Genomic DNA, 25,315 nt, shown 5'->3' with positions numbered 1-25,315 from the left:
ACATGTGCTCTGATAGGAGGTGCAGGGGTCCCAAGCAGCATCTTAACTGCCACACCAACACTTGTACCAACATACTGAGAACATAGTGAATGATCCAAAGAAGTGAAAATGGCTCGGGCCTGGCGCAGTAGCCTAGCAGCTAAAGTCCTTGCCTTGCATGCACCAGGATCCCATATAGACACTGTTTCTAATCCCAGAGGCCCCATTTCCCACCCAGTTCCCCGTTTGTGGCCTGGGAAAGCAGTGGAGGACGGCTCAAAGCCTTGGGACCCTGCACCTGCGTGGGAAACCCAGAAGAGGCTTTGGGCTCCTGGTTTCGGATCATTTCAGCTCTGGCCATTGCAGCCACTTGGAAAGTGAATCAGCAGACAGATCTTCCTCTCTTTTCCTCTCAGTATAGTATAGCTGACTTTCCAATAAAAATAAATAAATCCTAAAAAAAAAAGTGAAAATGGTTCTTAAGATTTATTTATTTTTTTTATTGCAAAGTCAGATATCTCACTGTAGTTTGTTTCACTTGATGATGAATGATAAGGGCCCTAATCTTTGTAATTATTTTATTAAATCCTTAGCTTTAGTCTCCCATCCAGAATCAAAAAAATATTTAACACAGTTCTTTTTTTTTTAAAGATTTATTTTATTTTTATTGGAAAGGCGGACATACAGAGAGGAGAGACAGAGAGGAACATCTTCCGTCCGATGATTCACTCCCCAAGTGAGTGCAACGGCCAATACTATGCCAATCTGAAGCCAGGAGCCTCTTCCGGGTCTCCCACACGGGTGCAGGGTCCCAAAGCTTTGGGCCGTCCTCGACTGCTTTCCCAGGCCACAGGCAGGGAGCTGGATGGGAAGCAGGGCTGCTGGGATAGAACCGGCGACCATGTGGGATCCAGGGCGTGCAAAGCGAGGACCTTAACCACTGCGCCACCGGCCCGGACCCTTTAACACAGTTTTGCAAAATAGTAACATGGTAGTCAGTATTTTAATACTATCATTTGCTACATGATTGCCACTTTAGGAAAGTAACACTTGGTACAAGTGTTTTGGTTTTTGTTTTGAGAGGTAGAGACAGAGAGCCCAGGCTCACTGGATCCACTTTCCAGAGGCTCACAACAGCCAGGGCTGGCCAGGGCCAGGAGCTCCATCCAGGTCCGCCTTGCAGGAGACAGAAATTGAACCCTGGCACACCAGTGTGGGATGTAGGCATCTTAACCCCCAGGTTAGACCTCTGCTCCTGGGTGGCAGGTTTTGAACTGTTTGAGAGTCTAATTTAGAGCCTGGCGTGAGGGCTCATGGATAATCCTTTCCCCTTCAAATGCCAGGATCCCATACAGGCACTGGCTTCTGTCTTGGCTGCTCCACTTCCCTTCCAGCTCTCTGCTTGTGGCCTGGGAAAGCAATGCAGAATGGCCCAAAGACTCTGCAACCACATGGGAGACCTGGAAGCTCCTGGCTTCAAATCAGCTTGGTTCTGGCCATTGCAATCACTTGGGGAGTGCATCAATGGATAGATTTTTCTGTCTCTCCTTCTCTCTCTGTAAATCTGCCTTTCCAATGAAAATAAAATTTTAAATAGTCTAAATTTGTTCCATCCAGGTATGAAGAACTTTTCAGGTGTTTTATGCCTTTTTTTTTTTTTTTCTATTTGGTCTCCATTACAACCTCTTAGGTAAATTTTGGTATCCCTAATTTACTAACTGAAACTTTCAAAGGTTAAGCACTTTTTCCAAAACTGTGCCATCTTTTCCTGCAGCATTTTCTCACAGTCCACCATAATTAAGGCACAAATGGGTTTAAAAAAACAATCGTTCAGCAATCAGTCTGTTTTGGATTATCCCACCCACATGAAAACTCTGCTAAGATTAGCCTAAGAATGCTTGCGTGGGCAGTGTTTGGCATCCTCTACCAGAGGGGTCACTTCACTTCTGATCCAGCATCCTGATCAGGTGTCTGTGAAGGCAGTGGCAAATAGCCCAAGTATTTGGGTCCCTGACACCTATGTGGAAACAAGGATGCAGTTCCTGGCTCTGAGCTTTAGCCTGGCCTAGTTCCAGCTTGTTGCAGATATTTGGGGAGTGAACCAGCGAATGAAACTTTTTTTTTTTCTCATCATTTTTGCCTTTCAAATAAGTCCTGCAAGAAATTACTTGCAGTCATCTAGGTCTGGAAAAGGGGCAAGTCCAAAGCACCAGCACCAACCCCAAATAAAGGTAGGTGCACGTGGAGATCCCACAGGCCCAGAAGGGTTGGCTGAGAAGCTGAGCCTGAGTTTCAAGTGGTGTGAACTGTAGTTTGCAGCCACATCTCTGGAAACCATCATTCCCAAAGCAGTTGCGGTTTCAACAGCACCAAAGAGCAGGTTCAGGGCAAACAGACCAGGGCACCTCTAATAATCAGAAGGGCAGTCACCCTTAGTGAAACAGCCAGAAGCCAGAGGATGTACCTGTGTGGACCACCAATGCCTCCCCACACCTGTTCTTTGACCACTGCTCTAGACTTGAAGGCTCTGTACTTGCTTCTCCCTTTTCCAGCCTCTAGGCACCCTTGCTGCTCCCTGGACCTTCCCTACTCCCACTTCTATATTTTTATTGGAAAGGCAAATTTATAGAGGAGACAGCTCTTCCATCCGCTGGTTTATTCCCCAAAGAGTCAGAATGCCAGAGCAGAGCAGATGCAGAGCACCTGGGAAAAAAACTGGCAGCCACAGGAGATCCTAAAACTTGCAGGTGGAGAATTAGCTTATTGAGTTACCACACCAGCCCCTCTCCCCTTCCCATCAAAGGTTTTCTTCTTAAGACAATTGGTCTCACTTGTCTGACACATTGCTAATGCTGAGCATACTCCCTAGGCCAGGGAACATGCCCACCTGGGCTTGTAACCAGAGGCAACTTCTCCAGAGTGGTAACAGCAAGATGTAAACTCATGGTGTTTTTGTGCACACTCACGTGCAGACAGAGTGACATACTTAACCATGATCTGGATGCTTCACTTTTTTTTTTTTTAAAGATTCATTTATTTTTATTGGAAAGACAGATTTACAGAGATAAGAAAAGACAAAAATATCTTCCATCTGTGGTCCACACTCCAAATAGCCACAACAGCTAGAGGTGAACCGATCAGAAATCAGGAACAAAGAGCTTCTTCCAGGTCTCCCACATGGGTACAGGGTCCCAAAGCTTTGGGCTGTCCTTCACTGCTTTCCCAGGCCACAGGAGGGATCTTGATGGGAAGCAGAACAGCCAGGACACAAACCAGCACCCACACGGGAAGTGGAATATTAACCAGTTAAGCTAACACACTACCCCCGCAATCGTGTTCTGGATGTTTCATTTCTACAGCATCTCAAGCATGTCCCCTGGGAAAGGGTTGTGACATTCCTTGCCACTTAAGGACACTCAGATAAGAGGACTGACCACTTGTAAGTGTCCTCTGTGTCCCAAGCACTTCTACTAGATATGGTTTCCACTTCCATGATCCCTGCCAGCTAGGGATTGAGTTCATATTATGAAGAAACAGATAGCAAGTTAGTTGACAAGTTCAAGGTCACAGTGTCAGGTCACTGGAAGGCCCACAAGCTCTTTTCCTGACACAAAGCCACTTCTTCAGTGATATTCATTCTAGGGAAAAGTAGCTTCTGATCAATGCCAAGTGGATTTGAAGCACATGGGAACAGTGACCACCCCACCTTTTACTCTGGTTGCCCCACAAACACCCTGAACTGTACCCCATTCTCAGCACTGCCTGTTCTTCCTGCAAACAGTGACTGGGTAAGTTATCAAGTTAGAACAGCAATTAACAGATTCTGAGGACTGAGTAGGTGGCCTGTAGCCACAGCAAGCTCAGCTGAGGACAAACATGGTCCAAGTGCAAATCACTTTTCTGACCCACTCTAAGATTTGTGCTTCTCCCAGGAGAGAACTTCTGGCTCTGACGCTTTCCCTTGAGATCTCTGTAGGTACAGTTCACTCAGTCAACATTTATTGAGCACTCACTGTTTACTTAGGCTTGGGGAGGGAGGTAGATTCATTTCAGTTCAACAGTCCAAGCATCTGACTGGAAGGCCAGCCTACAGTAGTGAACCTCTTGAACCCAACCGCTAAGCCACCGGCCCACACGGTGGGAAAGCCACGGCTCCTCTCACCCTCCACCCAGCCCCAATGCACACTGGCTCATGTCCTGCAACGTAGGGCCACAGTTCATGGCAACTGGGATTAGCCAGACTTCCATGCTGGGCTGGGGGACATTCACAAAGTACACAGAACCTCACACCTCACACAGAGCCAGGAGCTGAAGAGGTAACCGCTGTGAGGGAGGTCTAGGAGGCTCAATGGGGGGGAGGGAGGGAAATGCAGCCAGAATGAAAACACCTAGAGCCTCTGGCAGGGGGTGGGGAGGCCTGAAAGAACAGTCACCACTAGGGTGATGAGGCATGGGTTGAGCATGCCCTCGTCTCTTCTGCCCCCTACTGAGGAAGTCAGGATCTTGCTGGAAGCGGCCAGGGGTTAAGGCTGGGGAGGACAGGACGCTCCTTGACTGGAGAACAAAGGGCTTCCTGCCCACAGCCGGGCTCCATTCAACCACTGCACCCAGGTCTAACACAAAGCATGTGCACATGGGGCTCTCCGGAGGTAGACACTGAACCCTGCTTTATAAGGCTGCATGGCATCCCTGGGGCTGCTCAGCCGAGGCAGGAGGAGCCCACCCCACCACAGCTCTGCACAGCCACCACAGACTGCTCAGCCAAAGCAGGAGGGGCCAGCCCCACCACCACTCTGCATCACCACCCCGGACTGTTCAGCCGAGGCAGGAGGGGCTAGCCCCACCACCAAACTGCATGGCCACCTTGGAGCTGCTCAGCCCCAAGGCAGGAGGGGCCAGCCCCACCACAGCTCTGCATGGCCACCCCAGGCTGCTCAGTCGAGGCAGGAGGGGCCAGCCCCAGCGCAGCAACTCCAAACGCCAATTTCTACAACACAACTGATTCAAAAAAATACTCTGCTAGGGGGTGAGGTGGAGGGGTGGTGCTCAGGTGGACAAGCAGGTGGGTTCCCCTGAGGTAGCTGATGCTGGTGCTCCCGATCAGTTATGGGCTCACGGCAGCCGGGGGGAAGCCCTGGTGGACTAGGAAGTGGAGGAAGGAAAGTATTGGGGTCCAGCCACAGCACCTCATCACAGGCAATGCTGGGATAAGGAGGCTGAGCTCTTCGCTGGTGTCCCCAGTGTCCTCCGAGGAACAGGGTTTCCTGGGGTAAGGCCTGTTGGGATGGTCCTGGCTTCCGATGTGGATCCATCTTCAGACGTCAGTGGGCTTCCCTCAGAGCAGCTGAGTTTTCTGAAGGCAACAGGTGGGGAAAGAAAGAGCTGAGATACTGCATGGCTGAAATTATCTTAAAAAGTAATTTTGATTACTAATATTCAGTCTTTTACATCTTCTGTTTATGTATCTAGTTTTATTTTTTATTCAAAAGGCAGAGTGACAGAGAGCCCATCCCTCCACTAATGCAACCTTCCAAACGCCTATGACAGCTGGCACTGACCAGGCTGAAGCCAGGAGCACCCAAGTTAGCCCGAGTCTCCTGCGTGAGGACAGGGCCCCATGTACTTGGGCCATCACCTGCTGTCTTGCAGGCCTTGCTTCCACCTGCTAGCTGGGAGCAGGATGGACAGAGCCTGGCCTCTATCCCCAGTGCTCTCATACTGGACCTGGGTATCTCAAGCGGTGGCTTAACTGCTGCACCACACACACCCTCCAACTGTGATCTGCTTCAGAGTCTGAAGCAGGCATGTACATGATGCACGGCAGACTTTACTTATATTGATATGAAGCCCATAAAACACGTCTTATGTACTCAAAGGCTTAAGAGTGTAAGCGTACAGAGCAGCACTTTGCTGGAGGAGGGCACGGTGGTGTGGGGGGGGGGAAGGAGGGAGGGCAAAGGGGCGCACATGGCTGAGGAGGGGGGGTGGCACCTGGGCTTGAATAAAGATATATATACATAAAGAGTATAAGTGTAGGAGCATGTGGTAAGGCTGGAGGACTAAAACCTCTCTAAAGGTGAGTTCAACTGGCTATTACAACTGCATATCCTCACACTTGCCAAACCCACTGGAGTCTCATGATTCCGCTGTCACAGAAGGAAAACTCAAACTCACAGCCAATGCCCTGTCCCCTTTTTTGGCCAGGCAGGCAGTACTCACTCCAGCTTGTCCGTCTCCAACTGGTATAAGGCATTGAGTGTCCTCTCATCCTTTGGGACAGTCAGAAGTGACACTGGGAGAGACCACTAAGAAGAAAGGAAGCAGTGAGGTTCACAGGGATAGGCAGAGGCCAGGCAGCAGAGCCCGGGGTCTCAGGCCATTTTTCCCCAGCCTGCCCACTAAATGATCATGGGTCCACTGGTAAACACCTTGATTCCTCAATCAGATTAGAAGCTGTGGACCAGCACTACCTTGAAAGGGAAGGTCCCTAAGATGAAGAGGCAGGGTCTGGGGAGAAACAAGGTGCGTACCTGCAACCCAACCACAGTGCCCTTCCAGGCAAAGAGATATCCCTCCCACAACACACACTGATACCACTCACCACTGGGGCAGAATCAGAGACGACACCTATGTGGAACCCCTTGTAGCACCAACTCCGGAGCAGATCCACACCTAGGACAACACCAGCAGACGCTGAGACTTATAAGGGTGAAATCTACTGGTCTATTCTTCCCAAAGAGGCCATGTCTACACCTATCAGAATTTCCTCTCTGCCTGAATATGGCTCCCTGTGGCCAGAGAGGGCATCTCACCTTTGAGTTTGTTGCCATGGTACTTCTGTTCCCACTGGGTGGTAAGAATGTTGAAATAGCGTGGCTGCTCAAAAAAGCGGAGATAGCGAGAGGAGATTCGAGAAGGAAAAATTCGTTCAAATTGACCACGGCGAGAAAACTCATCCTCCATCTCAACTAGCACTCGAACGTCTTCTGGCGTCAGGACATCCAGCACGGATGCATAGAAGTCCTATGACCCAAAGAACAGCAAGCATGAGAGTTTGATGGGGTGTTGGGAGAGCCAGAGGCAAAGAATCAAATCAAATCACTGGAAGCCGGGGAGGATCATGCTGGAGTCCTGGGGTTCCAGGAATCATCTGCTACCACAAAGCCCCAGCCTACTGGGTCAGCTCTGTACCTGTCTACCCCCGAGTACTAACTTAGCCAGAGAAGGAAGACACTCTGGTCGGGGCCAGGGGAGCTGGGAGGGTTCTAAGTGGTTTGTTGCATGCAGTCAAGATCTGGATCTACAATTTAAGATTTAGCACCAGCCTTACGGGGTCTCTCTTATATGTATCTGCTCTGCAAAGGACAAACATCCCACAGCTTCACTGCACCTCTCAAGGAAGGAAGCCCACAGGGGCACAGCTGATAGCTGGGACAGGAAGAGGGTCAGCACGGCATCTCACTATGAGGAGTAGTTCTTACAAATTTGATAAAGACCACCAGCTAACTCTCTCCCACAATTAAGCACATTCCAACACATCACTGTACCCCAGGGGCTGAAAAATCCCACTTGGGAAGAGGGATATTTGGGTTGCCCTGGGCTCCTGAATGATTGAACACACATGCTTTGTGCCAGCACAAGGGTGGGCGACCAGTCTCCTACCTGATCAGGAATTTTCTGGGTCAGATAATAGGCTTCCTTCATCTTCTGTGCAGTGAGATGTTGTGGGGTCATTCGTCGCTTGTCCCTGGGAGAGCCAGACAGGCTACGGCACAGGAGAAAAGCAAGCCAGGATCAGCAGCTTCCCCACTGGGCACACACTCAGGAAAGGCCAGCCTAGAGGGGTGCCCTTTCACGAGAGGACCACCATGCAAGCAGGCACGCGTGCTCACAGAGTGCCTCACACCAGATGGTACTGCACAGGAGCAGCCTGAGAGTCCCCAACAGCGTGTGCCATGGCCAGATGGGAAGAGCATGAGACACTGGCTGAGTCAGCCCATCTCCCGCACACTTCAGCTTTACTAAATTTAATTGCCACCTACCACACACCCGGCTGGTAGCTTTGACTTAATTGGCCTGCACCCCCTAGTTTCATCACCCATGCCACTATGATGACTATAGCCACTTTTGAGTGAAACAGAGATGTGCTCCTAACCTCCTTCTGTGAGACGTGCAACTACAATTGTGGGGAGGAGTAATGACAGGCTTTTCCTTATATATCAAAGACATTGACCACATTTCAGTTCCCTCCCCTTAGAAGTGGCAGATGTGCTCTAGAGGTGGGCTAAATGGATAACTGAGGTTACACCAGGGAGGTCTGGCTCCAAGGCACTTTGAGAGCAGAGGAGAGGACGCTGGAGGGGAACAGCAAGAGGACGTGAAGGCTTCCAAGAGGAAATGGGACTCACTGACCCTTAAAGAGCCTTCCAATTGGAGGTTCTATGAAGGATCCGCGTGGCCAGAGCAAAGGGGCCATGAAGAGGAGTAAAGAGAGACGAGTCTGAGAAAAGGAGACCGGGACCTCGAATGTCCAGACCAGGAGTTTAAATCTGACGCCTAGGCCCTGTGGCGGTTCCTGAGCAGAGGAGCAATGAAACCAGACAGGCTTTTAGAAGTACTAGCAATAGCAGTGGCAGCTGCGTGGGCTTGAAGGGGCAGATGGAGCAGCAAGGGGGGCCAAGCAGGTGACGGAGCCCAGAACCCTGTCCTTCCCAGAGCCACAGCAGGCTATACATGCTGCCAGCCGAGTCCATAGCAGCAGGGAGGCTAACCTGGTGCTGGAACTGCTGGAGCTGCTGGAGCTAGAAATGACATCCTCCGGATTGGGCAGGACAAACCCTGCCAGGTTCAGCAGGTCCCGGATCATCTGGCCTTTGATGCTGATGTCCAGCGGGGAGTTGGAGTGGAGGCTGCAGGCAAAGGATGCAGAATGGTCAAAGCAGCCCTCACGATCTCTTGCCCTACGCCCATGTCACAGCCCGCTATCCCTGGCATTCCTGGGATGAAAAGGGCTCAAACATCCAAATGCATGACTACAACCATGAGAGTCTCTTGCCCCAGAAAGAGTGAATTAGCTTGCTAGGAAGGGGAAGGGGAGAAGTGGGAATCAAACTGAAAAGAACAACAGTTAACAACCTGCCTCTAGTCTCAGAGAACTTTGAGAAAACATCAAAGAACGAGTGAATGAGCAAGCACACAGATGTTTGGCCTAGCAGTTAAGATGTCCATGTTCTACATCAAGTGCCTACCATCAACACTTGGTTCCAGCTCCTAGCTCCAGCTTCTCACTGACACAAGCCCGAGAGGCAGTGCTGATGGCTCAAATAATTGGGTTCCTGCCACACATGCAGGAGAACCTGCACTGAGTTCCCAGTTCCTGGCTCTGGCCATGACCCAACCCTGACCATTCCAGACAGTTGGCATTTGGAAAATGAATGAGTAGAAAGGAATCCCATATCTCCAATGAATAAAAACTATTTCAAGTAAAACTAAACAAATCTTAAGCAATAACACACTTGAAAGTTCAACCAAAATTCTACTGAAACACAGGAGCTTCCATAGTTGATAAGTTTCAATTGCCACTGGGATCCTGACAGAGCAGAAACACATTGGGCAGGGCCTGGGCATATCACCCACCTCGGGGAAATGTTCACTTCCAGGACCCAGGGCTTAAGGTTTTCGTCCAGCATGATGTCAAAACCGAAGAGTTCATGGCAGCTGTACGGCCGCCGCACATACATCTTGAGCAGGTTGGTCACGTAGGGCTCCGACCTAATCACAGGACAAGGATGGATTCAGCTCAGCTATCCCCAGAGGACCCTACTGAGAGCTGCCCAGCCAGCGGAGCTACTGGAGGCAGAGAGGCCAGCAGCAGGCAACCCTGGAAAGGCAGCACCTCTGACCCAGGGTCAGCTCCTGGGAAGGAAGCTCTGGGAACAGGCAGAATCTGACTCTACCCACTCCTTCCTGGCCCCTGTCCTCCAAGCTGGCCTGCAGTGCTGCCAGGGTTTGGGCGCAGTCACATAAAGCCAACGAGAGGCAGGGTCAGCAGTGGGCCCCACCCCCAGGCTGGTGCTGTTCACTCACGAGATGATGGTTTTGACCACAGCATCCTTTATCTTCTCCCAGATGGCATCGCTGTTGACTCCCTTCTGGCTCAGGTAAGTCCACAAGGCCTTCAGTGCCCTGCACGGGGAGCAGGAGGAAGAATCAGGGCTATATTTTAGGAATGAGAAGTGAAACAGAATGAAAAGGAAACAAGAGGCCCACAGGCATTTTCTTCATCTCTTCCCCCTGATATTTCACATTTACAGAGATGAACATGCAGGCAAACAGTGCAACTCTGGATTAACAAGTGCCTCTGTAATCTTCAAGTGTTTTATTCATCTTCCATCTCCCAACCCTCAAGTCTCCCCAAATCCCAGGACCGTCCTGCATTCCTCTAAGCCTTGCACTCGGTACCATTTGTGCCCCTGGCAGGCTGTTTCATCTGCATTGGCCTGGTACTCAGCATTCTTTTTATTGACACTGTAGTTAGTCAGGTGCATGAACTTATTGCCAAGGCTCTTCATGGAAGGGGAATACCTGGAAGTGAGCAAAAGAGTAGCAGAGGTAAGATGACGAGACAGCAAATGGGGTACGGGCTGCTCTCTCCGCAGCCCTGAGGAAGTAAAAGAAAAATGGTACAGATCTTCTCAGCTCCACGAAAGCCTGAGAAGGATCTTTGCTGGCAGGGTTCTAGAAGACCATGGCCCACTCCCTCTGACATCACCTCAACCCTGCAAGATTTCCCCAGCTAAGCAAAGTGGAAACCATTCCCCCCTCACTAACTACAAAAACATCCGTTACACTTCCCTTTGGTGTCCTCCAGCTGCCCTTCCAACTGGCAGTGGGACACGGACCCACCATCACCTACTTGCAACTGGCAAAGCGGACAAGTCCATCTGAGAAGAGGTAAACTCGAAGAGGGTAGTAGGATGTGACGTAAACATAGATGCGCAGATCAAACTTGCTGCCGCTGATGAGGTAGGGCTTGTGGAGATACCTAGGGAGGGCAAAGGCCACTTCTCATCCAGCCAGATGAGATGGGGCTCCCAGGGTGACCAAGCCACAGCAAAAGCAAAAGCAGTTGCTGAGTCAAACAGTTTAAACCGGCTGGGGAAGGAAGGTGTCTGGCTGGCATGATGAAGGGGAGAATGCTGCAAGGAAGGAAGTTCAAGGCGAGGCAGCTGGGAAGATGAACAGAGGGCTGTGGGCTGGAGAGAGGCTCACCTCTGCACCAGGAGGGGCCTCCGCTTGGGGAGCTGGCTCCATTTGTGAATGACCTGGATTCCAATGCCACGGGCTGAAGCTGGCTGCAAGTCAAATGCAAGGAGATGAGATCTGCTTTCTGCCCAGAACGCTGCTATCCTCCCACCTTGGCCCCTACTTACTGGCTTCACAATCCACTTCTGGCGGCTGCCACTCTCCCATGCTTTGCGCAGGAGCTTAGCATCCTGGGGCAAGATAAAGGACTGGGGAAAGAAACTGAACTCCTTCTTGCCGAAGCGGCTCTGCATGCGAGACAGGTTCCGCCAGAGTCGGTCCTTCCGCCCAATCTGGAATGAGCCTGGGAAGTGGTTCAGCTACAGAAAGGACACAGAGAGAGGGAAGATGGGAGACAGTATAGGTGAGTTCAGGAGAAAGAAGTGACGCATCACTCCATCCCAACTTCATAATACTATAGTGCCCGCTCCTCTTACTGTCACTGTGTAATGGGCCTTACACACACAATTGCTAGGCACTCACGGAAAGATGAGTAAGACACCATATTCATAATGACCTTTTCTTTCTTTTTATTTTTTAAGATTTATTTTATTTTTATTGGAAAGGTGGGTATACAGAGAGGAGAGACAGAGAGGAAGATCTTCCTCCCAATGATTCACTCCCTAAGTGGCCACAACGGCCAGTGCTTTGCCGATCCCGCAGCCAGGAGCCAGGAACTTACTCCAGGTCTCCCACGTGGGTGCAGAGTCCCAAGGCTTTGGGCTGTCCTCCACTGCTTTCCCAGGCCACAAGCAGGGAGCTGGATGGGAAGTGGAGCTGCCGAGATTAGAACTGGCGCCCATATGGGGTCCTGGGGCGTGTTCAAGGCGAGGACTTAAGTCACTAGACTATCGCGCTGCACCCAACCTTTTCTTTTTTAAAGATTTTTTTTTTTTAAAGAAAGTCAGATCTACAGAGAGGAGAGAAATATCTTTCATTCACTGATTTACTCCCCAAGTGGCCACAACAGCGGAAATGAGCTGATCCAAAGCCAGGAGCCAGAAGCCCCTTGGAGTCTCCTCTGCAGGTGCAGGTCCCAAGGCCTTGGGCCATCCTTGACTGCTTTCTCAAGCCACAGGTAGGAAGCTGGATGAGAAGTGAAGCATCCAGGACATGAACCAGTGATCATATGGGATCCTGGAGCATGCAAGGTGAGGACTTTAGCCACTAGGCTACCGGGCAGGGTTCCAAAACATCTTAAGCACAAAGCAAAGCATTTAACATCATTTTCCATTAGGGAACAAGGATGAGAAGAACTTGGTCTTTAGCTAGGTTTGAGAGTTAGGAACTCATTCAGTCCAATTTGAGACCAGAAGTTGTTACATGCATTCCAAGGCCATGTGCAGGAAATTTAAAACAGTGTTGCACTGGTGCAACTGCTCAATAGTTTAATCCTTTGCCTTGCCCAAACAAAAAGTGGTTCTTGTCCCAGCTGCTCCACTTCCCATGCAGCTCCCTGCTTGTGGCCTGGGAAAGCAGCTGAGAACAGCCCAAAGCATTGAGACTCTGCATCTGCTTTACCCTGCACCTTTTGGGAAACCCAGAAGCTTCTGGCTTCTGGCTTCAGATAGGCTCGGCTACAGCCATTGCAGTCACTGGGAGAGTGAACCAACAAATGGAAGATCTTTCTCTCAATCTCTCCTTCTCTTTGTAAATCTGATCTGCCTTTCCAATCAAAATAAATAAATCATACACACACACACAAACAACAACAACAACAACAACATGAGCCCAGCACCGTAGCCTAGTGTCTAAATCCTCGCCTTGCATGCACCAGGATCCTATATAGATGCTGGTTCGTATCCCAGCTGCTCCACTTCCCTTCCAGCTTCCTGCCTGTGGCCTGGGAAAGCAGTGGAGGATGGCCCAAGGCCTTGTGATCGGATCAACTCTGGCCATTGCAGCCACTTGGGGAGTGAACCAGCGCATGGACAATTTTGCTTTAAATCTGACTTCCAATAAAAATATATAAATCTTAGGGAAAAAAAAAAATGTCTTTCAGAGGCAGCGACTGCCCAAGATACAGCAGCGAAGCAGAGGCTACCCATGAACCATTAGGGCCTCAGTTTGTACCCCTCCTTGACTTTTTTGCTGGTCATCCTCCTCCTGCCACATCTGACACCACCCTCCACAGACCTCAACTGCCCAGAGCATGGAATGGGTGGGCCCTTACCTTCTGATGCTCTCGTATGGTCCGGAAACTAGGAGACTTCATGTGGTGGCCCCAGCAGCCTAGCCAGTCATCATTTCCTGCAGAAGGCACATTAGGGAGTCAGTTCTGCTGTTAGCTCAGTCACTGGGACAGAGAGAAGCCCAGCAGCCCTAGAAACACCACTGAGCCTCAGCCCTGCTCCCAGACGCAGATTTTGACAAGCTGCCATGGAGCAGTCCCACATTAGGCCCCAAGGCCAGGCAGAACAACGGCTTTCTGTTTTCTAGTTTGGAACAACAGGCTTAGCCCAGGGTGGGGAGTTTAAAGCTATGCAACCCTTTTGAATTTGGAACCTTCAAGACAGGGTCCTTGGCTGCCCCGGGCTAGCCAGGGTTACTGAGGGCACTCCTCCCACTTAAGGTCTGTCTGCTGAGGCAAGGACAGGCCTGCAACGAGGCAAGCGACTCACTCTTGCTGATTTTGAAGTGGGATCGTCCAATGGTCTGCTTGACAATGTTGGGGGTCACTGTGCTCATCTTCCACCGCAGCAGCTTCCTCTGTTCCCAGGGAAGTTTCTCCACTGCAAGGAAGACAGGAAGTGGGGAATGGAAAAGAGCAGGAGAGTCCCAGTAAGATAATGGAAAAGATGGCACTGGCTGCCCATCCTCCCCCGGCCAGGCAAGCCAGTCCACACTGTCTCAAGAGGGAAGGGGACTGTGCAGGGATCAATAGTGACAAGGGTAGCTGAAAGAAGGAAATGAGGCTGGAGGGTAGGAACTGAGCAGGAGATGAGGCTGACGAGGGTGGGCTACACAACAGACCCATCGGACCGTAAGACGGGGGAACTGAGCAGTCAGCAGGCTTTCTGTTGAATCCCTCTCCCACCCCATGGCCACCTCCCCCCAACCCAGCCAGGCCCGTTCTGCTGGGGGGCTCTTTTGGGCACCTGGCCAATTTACCTTTCTCATCCCGGGTGCCAAAATAGATGGTAGGGGGCATGTTAGGGAAGAGACTGTAGATGAATGCTGGTCGGACAACTTTCTCATGATTGGAAAGGGGTTTGGTCAGAGCTTCGAGGCAGCTCCTAAGATGAAAAATGGACACACGATAAAGGGAAAGAAGCAGCTCTCATGTGCTGTCATGTTCATGTCACTTCGTCCCAGAGGCTGTCTTGGAAACAATGATCTCTCTGAAAGACGAGGGCTCGGTAACGCCTTTGACAACATGAATCCACAGATGCTAACCTACCTAGAACCTCACCATTAACTGCTACCCAGGGGCAAGGTTTTCCAGCACTTCACTCTTTAGGATCCTCCAAGCCCTCCTATGACAATTCAGACTGGGGAAGCCCTGAAAAAAGTGGTTCTGGCAGGAGAGGTGAGTCTAGTGGACACTGATGGAAGATCATGTTACAAGAAAAAATAAAATGAGGCCCTGGCACGGTGGCCTAGTGGCTAAAGTCTGCGCCTTTAATAAATAAACAAATAAATAAAATGAGTAAGAGGAAAGGGAATGATAGAAATAATGAAAATGAAAGGAAAAGCACATACGATTTGAGAAGTAGAGACATTCTTTTTTTTTAAACTTATTTATTTTTATTGGAAAGGCAGATCTACAGATAGGAGAGACAAAGAGGAAGATCTTCTGTCAGATGTTTAATTCCCCAAGTGGCTGCAACAGCTGGAGCTGACCCAATCCGAAGCCAGGAGTCCAGAGATTCTTCTGGTCTCCCATATGGGTGCAGGGTACCAAGGATCTGGGCCATCCTCAACTGCTTTCTGGTGCCACAGCAGGGAGCTGGATGGGAAGTGGGGCAGCCAGCATTAGAACCAGTGCCCAGATAGGATCCTAGTGTGTTCAAGGTGAAGACTTTAGCTGCTAGGCTATCGTGCTGGGCCCAAAGAAAAGACATTCTTTTTTTTTTTTTAATTTAATTTTATTTATTTTTATTGGAAAGGCGGATATACAGAGAGGAGAAGAAGAGAGAAAGATCTTCACCCGATGATTCACTCCCCAAGTGTTCGCTACAGTTGGAGCTGAGCCAGTCCAAAGCCAGGAACCAGGAGCTTTTTCTGGGTCTCCCATATGGGTGGAGGGTCCCCAAGCTTTGGGCCATCCTTAACTGCATTCCCAGGCCACAGGCAGGGAGCTGGATGGGAAGCAGGGCTGCCAGGATTAGAACCAGCACCTATATGGGATCCCGGTGCAGCTGTTCAAGGCGAGGACTTTAGCTGCTACACTACCGTGCAGGATCCCAAGACATTCTTAAAGAGAACTAGAGAAGACAGAAGAGGAACAGTAGAACTTGCAACTCATCTCATATTTAGATTTATCTGAAATACACAGATGGAATTAATCTCTTTTTTTAATTTAGAAAGGGATTTGTGACACAGATCTGGATCTGAAACTCTATTCCCCATCACTAATTTGTTCTTTAAAAACATTAATTTACTATGTATCAGAGCTTAAGATTATTGGAGCTGGTGTTGTGGCAGTGCATGTTAAGCTTCTGCCTGTGATGTTGGCATCCCATATGAGTACTGGTTTGACTCCCGAGGGTCAGTGCCATGGCACAGCAAGCGAAGTTTCTGCCTCCAGCACTGGCATTCCATTTGGGTGCCAGTTCAAGTCCAAGCTATTCCACTTCTAATCTAGTTCCCTGCTAATGCACCCAGGAAAGTAGCAGAGAATGGCCAGGTCCTTGGCCCCTGAACTCATGTGGGAGCCCTGGAGGAAGCTCCTGGCTTTGGATCAGCCCCACTCGGCCGTTGTGGCTATTTAGGGAGTGAACCAGCAGATGGAAGCTTGATCTCTCTCTTTTTAACTCTACCTTTCAAATAAAAATAAATAAATCTTAAAAGATTAAAAAAATGTCCTGACTGATCTGCTTCTGATCTAGCTCCCTACCAATGTGTCTAGCACATTCCTCCAACCACATGGGAAACACAAATGGAATTCCAGGCTTCTGGCATCAGCCAGTTGGACCCATTTGGAGAGTAAATCAGTGGACAGAAGACCTCTCTTTCCTTGTTCCTCTCTGTAATACTTTTAAATAGAAGAATCTTTTTTTATTTCCTAAAAGGAGAAATTAAGATTGCTGAAAATCAAAGTAAGATTTAAAGCACACATTGAGTGCCTGGGTATGAGTCCCTCCTCTGCTTCCAATCCAGTTTCCTACTGATGTATGTCTTAGGCAGCAGCAAGCGATGGCTCCACCCACAGGAGACATGAAGATGGAGCTATGGGCCCAGCCCTGGCTATTGCACGTATCTGAAGACGAGAACCAGTGGAGAGAAGATCTAATTCTGTCTTCCTCTGCTCTTCAAATCAACACATGAAAAACAAAGACAGGAATAAAAAATGGTATAGACACTTGGGAAAAGTTTTGTCAGTTTCTTAAAACAACCAAACATGTAATTACTATGTAACCACAAATTCTACTCATGGGCATCTATTTGAGAGAGAGATAGAAGAAGACTATGAATCACAGCCACAAAATCATATATGTGATCATCACCTGCAGCTGCTTTACTCCTACAATAGCCGAAGTGGGATGCCATCCAAACATCCTCCAACAGATGAATGGCTGAACAAACAGCAGGGCATTTATCCCAGCAAAAGAAGGAACAAACTGATACACAAAGACACCTGGGTCGATCTCTGGAGAATATGCCGAGTGAGGGGAAAAAGTCAACCACAAAAGGTTCCATATTGTACCATTCCATCTGTAGAGGACATTTTTTTTTAAGAAGACAAAAATTATATGAATAGATAACAAACCTTTGGTGCTGGGGGTCAAGGAGGGAGGTGCAGAGGGCGGGCGGTAGGGGTGGCTGCGAGGACAACAGGAAGGAGCATGCAGCACCAGGAACGGTCTGTGCCTGGACTCCACAGAGGCTGCGACCCAGCTCAGACTGTGTGACACTGCGCTACTGCAAGACATTGTCTTTGGGGTCAACTGGGCACACAGCTCAGGTGATCTCTGTATTATTTCTCAAAACTGCTGCAAATCTACACTTATCTCACAATCAAAAGTTTGATTAACAAACACAACAAAGAAAAACCTTGCTAGCTGCTTTGAGAGCACTGACCTTATACTCGGAGCTAGGGAGTCTAATCTAGCACTGATTTACACGCTCACCTAGGAACACTTCTCTGATCCCCAATTGGCACACTGGACCTGAGGATTCCTATCTTTACAATGAGAAGATTCAATGGAAGACAGACAAAGCAGCAGGAAATGCAATGAAACTATTGCTGGGGAAAAGGAACTGAAGTAATCATTCTTAAAAATGTAACGTGATGGGCCAGCACGGTGGTCGAGTGGCTAAGTCCTTGCCTTTCATGTGCCAGGATGGCACAAAAATGCCAGTTTGTGTTCTGGATGTTCCACTTACCATCTAGCTCCCACCTGTAGGTGAGAAAGCAGTAGAAAATGACCTAAAAGCCTTTGGACCCTGCACCTATGTGGGAGACCAGACGGAAGCTTCTGGCTCCTGGCTTTGAATCAGCTCAGCTCCAGGAGTGAACCACTGGATGGAAGATCTTCTGTCTAGCCTTCTCTCTGTAAAACCGCCTTTCTAATAAAAGTCAATAAACCTTTAAAAACATAAATAATGTGATTTGAAATTCATGAATCTCTTGAAAACCACGATTAAAGACTTATCCAGATTTGCAGGTGTGCACAACTTGCAGGAATTAGAGAGTAGATGATTAAACACCTCTAGAGAATTCCAAATAACAGGAAGGCTGGTAAAAAAAGTGGTATAGCTGATCTGAAGTGGACCTCAAGATAAACACAGTGTAAAGAAGACCTTTGGTGCCCAGCACGGTGGCCTACCAGCTAAAATTCTCGCCTTAGGGCCTGGCGCAATGGCGCAGTGGTTAAGGTCCTTGCCTTGCATGCCCGGGGGCCACATGGGCGCCAGTTCTAATCCCAGCAGTCCCGCTTCCCTTCCAGCTCCCTGCCTGTGGCCCGGGAAAGCAGTCTAGGACGGCCCAAAGCTTTGGGACCCTGCACCCGTGTGGGAGGCCTGGAAGAGACTTCTGGCTTCGGATCGGCATAACATCGGCTGTTGCGCTCACTTGGGGAGTGAATCATCGGACAGAAGATCTTCCTCTCTGTCTCTCTTCTCTGTATATCCGCCTTTCCAATAAAAATAAAATCTTAAAAAAAAATTTTTTTTTCAATAGCAACTAGGTTTTAAAAGGAAAGCCTCCACATATTCCTCCTTCAATCAGCTCCCTACCATTATATTATCTGCCTGTTCCAAAAACAGGTCTATATTCAAAGACTGACTTTACTGGTTCCCTAGTTAAAGAAGAACATCATTCAGACTTCACCAAGGTAGCTAATGGAATAACCTAGATGAAAGCCAGGGCATTTTAAGTTTAACTTCTTATCACTAAGATTATCATCAGTCTCATTTCCCAATGGGAAGTAAATCTCAGAAGGGAGCAAAAGAACATCTTTAAAAGTTCCAACTATGGTCCAATACAGTAGCCTAGTGGCTAAATCCTCACCTTTCATGCACTGGGATCCCATATGGGCACCAGTTGGTGACCCGGCAGCTCTACTTCCCATCCAGCTCCTCTGCTTGTGGCCTGGGAAAGCAATGGAGGACAACCCAAATCCTTGGGACCCTGTACGCATGTGCGAGACCCAGAAGAGGCTGCTGGTTCCTGGCTTCAGATCAGGTTACCTCCAGCTGTTGCAGCCACTTGGAGTATGAACCAGCAGACAAAAGATCTTTCTCTGTCTTTTCATCTCTCTGTAAATCTGCCTTTCCAATGAAAACATACCTTCCAAAAAAAAAAAAAAAAAAAAACTGACTGATGGTACATCTCAAAACTGTTTCTTACTTTTTCTTTTTAAAGATTTATTTATTTTTATTGGAAAGGCAGATATACAGAGAGGAGAGACAGAGAGGAAGATCTTCATACAACAATTCATTCCCTAAGTGACTGCAATGGCTGGAGCTGACCCAATCCGAAGCCAGGAGCCCAGAGATTCTTCCGTGTCTCCCATGTGGGTGCAGGGTCCCAAGGCCTTGGACTGTCCTCCACTGCTTTCCCAGGCCACAAGCAGGGAGCTGAATGGGAAGCAGGGGTGCTGGGATTAGAACCAGTGCCCATATAGGACCCAGTGCAATCAAGGCAAGGAATTTAGCCACTAGACCACTGCGCCGGGCCCAGAACTGTTTCTGATACTGGGACAATTTTCACAGTAAAAAGTCTACAATTAACGTTACACAGGTGGCCTAAAGAATTTACCTCAAATATAGGTTTCTTCATTAATCAGTTACTAATTTTCTAAACACTCCATAAACTTCTTTGCCTTTTATTTGAATCGTTTGTTAGAGCCAATAGACCAAACTGAACTCATAAGATATACTTCTGGTCCCCCAATACACCCTGTTCAAAACCTAAAGTGATCAACAATTTTCCCCCACCAAAAAAAAAGTGAGTTAGGGTTTGGGGGGAGGAGGGAATTAACAACTGGAGTGGTTCACCTCTTTATAATCTTGGAACAGACAGAAAATGAGCATCTGCCAGTGACCAAGGCAGCCAACACTCACCGAGAGATCACTGCCACGGACTCGCCAGGGGAGATAGCACTTACTGAGGAACACTCTGACTCTCCTGGGGGGAGGAAGAGCAGAGACGTCGGGACTGGAAGAGGCTGCCCCACACTCACTGAGCTTGGGCAGCCCTTTTGGGCAGGGGCCCGCTGGGCTCAGGCCTTCTCGAGCAACTATGAGCCCCACCCTGCCACAGTAGCCTACATGAGGCCTCATGCAGCCTCCCTGGAGCTCACCAGCAGCAGAGAGGAGCCAAGACCAGTGCGGGGAGGAAGACTAGAGACATAAACCCCCTAGAAGCCATTCCCCACCGCCCTGAAGCCCGCAAAGCACAAGACGGATGCAGGTGCCAATGTGAGCTTAGGACCTGCTATAAAACGATTAACCACTTCTCTAGCTGGTCAGGACCAAGACCTAGCAGGAAGCAAAAGGTGTCCTACTCACCCTCCTCTTCTTCATTCTCATCGTGACTGCAGCATTCTTCCAAACGATCCACTAGTTCTTCTTCTATGTCTTCAGCCTCAGCTTGTTCTGACTGGAGGTCACTAGCTGAACTAAAAGTAAGAAATGACAGGCCCCAGGCCCCAGGCAGTCTCATAAGAGGTGACAGCTACTCATTCCTCCATCATTCCCCACTATGTGTCTGTTCCCTGTCACCTATCTGCTATTCCCTTGCCTAAACCTCCCAACCTGCTTCTCCGGCCCTCAAAGCTAGGTCTAACCATGAGTCCAGACATCAGCCATATACCTTCACTCCACACAGATGTATTATGTTTTCTCAGAAGTTCCTTCATAGTCCCAAAGTACAGAATCTTGCATGCAAACAGCCATCAGGGAGTACTGGGCAAGTGACTGCAAATGTCTTATAGTTGTACTCAGTTCGAGGCCTTGATGGACTAGGTCCCCAGAAAAAATAACCAGGCACAAAAGAAAAAACCAACTACAAACATATGCTAATTCTAAACAGCCACCATGCCAGGAACACTCAGGAACGTGATTTGGTTCTGAAAGCAGTAGGAAAATTGTAGGCAGTAACACCTGATGTTCAGTTTCTTCTCCAGCTATAACTTAAGACAGGGCTGGAAAATTCTTTTTCGGAAGGACTAAGTACTGTCAGTTTTGCAGTTTTCCTCCACTCCACCATAAGCCATCACAAAGCAGCCAGGACCAACAACTCATTGGCAAAGCTGCTTTTCAATAAAACTTTATTTACAAAAGCAGGCTACAAGCAGGATTTGGCCTATAAGCTAGTTTCCTAACCCTTATCCTAATGTGAGAGTTCCAAACTCTAGGCCAACCAAAACTAACTAACTAAATAAATAAACAAATAAAGCCAACCCTCAGAGGTACAGGGTCAGCATCACCAAATTATAAGGCCTGCATCCCAGTGTTCTAAATGAACCTAAACATCCTCTGGCTTACCCAGTATCCCTGGCAGGTAAATCCAGCTCTGTGACTTCCTCAGGACCTTCCTTCTCAGGCTGGTCCAGATGGATGGAAGAGAGGCAGGAGGTCATGCCAGCCATGCTGAGGGCCTCAGGGGGCAGAGGAGGAGGCAGTGCTTTGTCCTCCTCAGCTGGTGAGAGGCTGCCAGCAGATCTGCTGGTGGTGCTGCGCCTGAGGCTGTTGGTGTGTGAGGCGAGGAGGTGAATGCTGATGCGTTTGGTGCAGAACACGGTACTGTCCAAGCCCAAGGTGTCTGAGGCGCCAGGGGAGACCCTGCAGTCTGGCAGAGCATCCTCCTGGGCAAGCTGTTGGTCTGTCGTGGGAGGAGGTTCCCACCGCCTGCCCCTGCTGAGAAGACTCCACTGGCAGTGGGAATTCATAAAACAGGACTGTTCCAGTGGGCTGCCTTGCCTCCGCATCCTCTCGCAGCTTTTGGCAGTCAACCTCCTCACAGCCTCCGTGAGCTGAACCTCTTTAGAACGCGTCTGAGAGTCAGAGTTGTCCTCCAGGCCACAGCGAGGCGGCTCTGCCCTTGGGGCTAAGCCACACCGGTTATTCTGGCAACAGGCAACACTGGTGGCGGATGTTTGGAGGGACTGAGGAGTAGATGGGGCGATGCGGGCAGTGGTGTCATCTAAGATGGCTCCAAAGCCCCTGGGCACCTTACAGTCAAGAGGGCGGGGTGCACAGTCTCCAGTGCCCCCCAGGTGATGCCACGAGACAGCCTGGGTCTTCGGGGAGGACACAGGCTGCAGGCCCTCGGTGGCCTGCGCTAAAGGCACTCTAGTGCTGTTTGGCCTCATGAAGGAGTTATTGTTCAGCGCAGGCTTGAAGGGGGAGGAGAGCGTGGCAGGGATCTTCCCTGAGAAGGCACAGGCAAGGCTCTTCCTCACAGGGGTTTCCCCAGCCACCGCTGCTGAAAGGTACAGTTCTGCAGATGGGGATGCCACCGGCTGAGCCATGGGGAAGGCCGCGGAAGAGGTGGCTTTACTGGCAGTGAAACTGACAGGGAGGCTCTTTCGAGGAGGAGGAAAAGGTGTTTTTTCTGACGAGTTGGAATGCAAGCACAAAGACTCTGGTGGCTGGGTTGCTTTGTGCCAGGTGGCTGAGCGGCGGCACAGCAGGGGACTGCTGAACAGGTACGGGAGAGTGTGCAGGCAATAGGTGCCACTGCTGCCAGCGAGGACGGCTATGGTTCCAGAGCTACATAAAGAACTGGGGCAAAAGAAATATGCAGGCTGGCCTTGGAGCTCCAGTGGATCTGGGGCCAGGTTTGCAGGCACCGTGCCCACGGGGCTCTCCAGTTTCCAGACTGGCTTCACCTGCCGATGGGCCCGGGACTGGACCCTGCCCTCAGAGAGGTTCCTCAAGAAGCGGCGGGGCAGGCTCCGGGGCTGCGGGCGCAGGCTGCTGGCAGCTGGCTCTCTGACAGAGGATGACACTGTAGTGCCCTGTTCATGCTGAGGCCACGAGAGGCCCACGTCATGGCCACATGGCCTCATGGCCTGGCTCAGAGAAGACGTCACACCCCTCAAGTAGTACCAGCTGCATCTTTGAAGTCCGTCAACCTGTGGGGCAAGAGAAATAATTGGAGTGAGTCCACCTTCAGTGGCCCTTAAGTTAGCAGCAGAGAGCCACTTCTGCGCTGCTAGGGCCAGCCAGGCTTGTCACCATCTGAGGCCAGAGGAGAGAACACGGTCTCCAGGAGGAAAGGAGGGAGGGAGGGAGGGAGTGGGTGTGTTTTAAATCTAACTGAAACAAAGCTAAACTCATTGGTGATTATGTTAATTGCAAAAAATTGCCCATAAGTTCTACCACTTCTGTTCCATTTACACACATTTCTTAGTCACAGATACACACCTCAATAAACCAGGCAGAGCCATTTGTACTTACTCTCTTTGACTAAAGTCCAAAGGTCCACCACCAGCTGATCCTCCACTTCGCAGCCTGCAGGAACTTACTTTAGGAGCCAATAAGCTGACCTTCCCTGGAAAACAAGATTTTCAATGACCTAACATTTACAGAATCAAACCTAATGTGTTTCTTGTACTTGTACTGGATCCCAGGGGAGAGGAGGTCCTATAAAGTCCAATAGGAAGCCACAGCCTGCAGAGTTCAGACTGAGAAGACAAGCCTGGCTGGCACTACAGCACAGCAGGTTCAGCCGCCACCTGCAACTCCAGCACCCATCCCATCTCAGAGTGTCAGTCAGAGCTTCGCTTCCCATCCAGCTCCCTGGTAACAGGCCTGGGAAAGCAGTGAATGTATTGCCTATGTGGGAGGACACAGAAGGAGGTCCTGGTTCCTGGTTTTAGCCAATGCAGCCCCAGGCCTTGTGGAGAGTTAAGCAGTGGAGAGAAGACTGCTGGTTATCTCCTTCTCCTTCTCTCTTCAGTCACTGTCTTTCAGATAAATAAATCTTCGTTCAAAAAAAAAAAAGAAAGACGAGAGGCCTGTTTCAGTGGCTCAGTTCTTCCATCTGGGACCAGGAAACAGCTCAGTTGAAAAGCAAGCAGATGCTATCTGAAAGCAGAGCCCTTGTAGGACCAATCTCTCCAACAGCTCTCAGACACTCAAGCACATCTGTGCAAAAACTGAGTTCCAGAGGCACACACATGCACCTGCTGTGCTGGTTATCCTGGCAGAGGGGTGGGGTGAAGGACTGGACAAGGATTGGGAGAAGGAAGGGGGCATTTTATAGTTGACTTCATGGCATCATTTGGTCTTTAATACAAAAACATGCTTGGCTGGTGCGAGGCCTCCCAGTCTCAGGGCGCACACATCCCCACAGCCCTGCTGTGGTGGCAGTGGCCACCTTCTAGTGACTCATGCCAAGCCCAGCCCCGTTTACAGATGAGTCATACTCAGGGCTCAAATCACACCACTGAAATATGTGGGGAGAGACAAGGGAAAGAGATTCCATGACCCACCTTGAGTAGTAGTGAAATCAAACCAGAAAATTCAAGTGAAGCCCATCAAAGAACAGGGCCAGGCCGAAAGCAAACCTTCCCAAACTGGTAGCTACACCTTTAGCTCTTCTCCTGGTACCAGACAATCTGGTCTTCTCCTCTTAGCCTTTTCACAACTGCCATGCAATGTTCCGTTACAAAAGACCTGTCTTTTTATTTAGAAGCCTTGGGGAGCTTATCACAAGAATGATAATTGGAATTTTAGGAGCAGGTGAGGCTTGGTACTGATGAGCAACTAAAGGACTGAGATCTGGGGAAAGTTTGTGGGAACAAAACCTCTTTCTATTCACCTGCTTCTAATAACCTATTTGAAAAAAAAGGAATGGGAGACAGGGGACACAGAGCAATTCTCAACACATTGGCTCACTCCACAAATGACCCACAAAAGCCACATCTGGAGTGGGCTAAAGCCAAGGCTAGAACTTTCATCCAGGTCTCTCATGTGCAGTGGCAGAAACCCAAGTACACGGGCCAGCTCCACTACTCCCCCAAGTGCACTAAAAAGAAGCTGGATTGGAAACAGCAGCATGACTCATACTAAGTTCTGATACTAGACGTTCGTGACACAGACAGTGGCTTAGTGGCTTAACCCTCTGTGTCCCAAGATCAGCTCTAGTCTTGGGATTTCTGAAAATGCTAGCTAAAGACTCAGAAAGTAAATTATTCAGGGCTCGGCGCAATAGCTCAGTGGCTAAATCCTCACCTTGCATGCGCCAGAATCCCATATAGGCACCAGTTCATGTCCCAGCTGTTCCACTTCCCATCCAGCTTCCTGCTTGTGGCCTGGAAAGTAGTCAAGGATGATCCAAAGCCATAGGAGACCTGGAAGAAGCTCCTGGCTTGAGATCAGCTCAGCTCTGGCCATTGCGGTCATTTGGGGAGTG

The 25,315-nt window shown here is 49.5% G+C and overlaps 1 protein-coding gene across 2 annotated transcripts; it reads right to left on the bottom strand.

The window, feature by feature from the left end:
• Positions 1-3,940: 3,940 nt before the first annotated feature.
• Positions 3,941-24,138, bottom strand: TTLL4 (tubulin tyrosine ligase like 4). Of its 2 annotated transcripts, none has more exons than XM_040986525.1 (19): positions 23,356-24,138; positions 21,439-23,030; positions 20,461-20,570; positions 20,014-20,077; positions 14,395-14,519; positions 13,905-14,015; positions 13,457-13,533; positions 11,412-11,603; positions 11,251-11,333; positions 10,895-11,023; positions 10,441-10,563; positions 10,066-10,164; positions 9,616-9,750; positions 8,751-8,888; positions 7,642-7,744; positions 6,792-7,002; positions 6,581-6,651; positions 6,199-6,284; positions 3,941-5,332 (listed from the first exon to the last, which is right to left on the bottom strand). In XM_040986525.1, the coding sequence occupies exons 2-19, from the start codon at positions 22,962-22,964 to the stop codon at positions 5,170-5,172; spliced, it is 3,546 nt and encodes a 1,181-aa protein (XP_040842459.1). In that variant the 5' UTR covers positions 22,965-23,030; positions 23,356-24,138; the 3' UTR covers positions 3,941-5,169. The 2 variants fall into 2 exon arrangements, with proteins under 2 accessions (XP_040842459.1, XP_040842460.1); XM_040986526.1 differs by having other exon boundaries at positions 7,642-7,726.
• Positions 24,139-25,315: the final 1,177 nt, after the last annotated feature.

This window comes from Ochotona curzoniae, unplaced genomic scaffold (assembly GCF_017591425.1).
Source record: "Ochotona curzoniae isolate NIBS_2020 unplaced genomic scaffold, NIBS_Ocur_1.0 contig_4514, whole genome shotgun sequence".
In the NCBI taxonomy this organism is placed as follows: Eukaryota; Metazoa; Chordata; class Mammalia; order Lagomorpha; family Ochotonidae; genus Ochotona; species Ochotona curzoniae.
The sequence above is the reverse complement of the archived record's forward strand: the minus strand, read 5'-3'. Positions and strand labels throughout refer to the sequence as shown.

What these genes read in the sequence shown, in the direction of transcription:
- TTLL4 (XM_040986525.1), bottom strand. Translation starts at nt 22,964, where the DNA reads ATGAGGCCATGTGGCCATGACGTGGGCCTCTCGTGGCCTCAGCATGAA. An exon ending in AGAAGTGGATTGTGAAGCCA is followed by an intron (nt 11,334 to 11,411) that starts GTAAGTAGGGGC and finishes TTTGACTTGCAG; the next exon opens with CCAGCTTCAGCCCGTGGCAT. An exon ending in GAAGTGAACATTTCCCCGAG is followed by an intron (nt 8,889 to 9,615) that starts GTGGGTGATATG and finishes CTTTGCCTGCAG; the next exon opens with CCTCCACTCCAACTCCCCGC.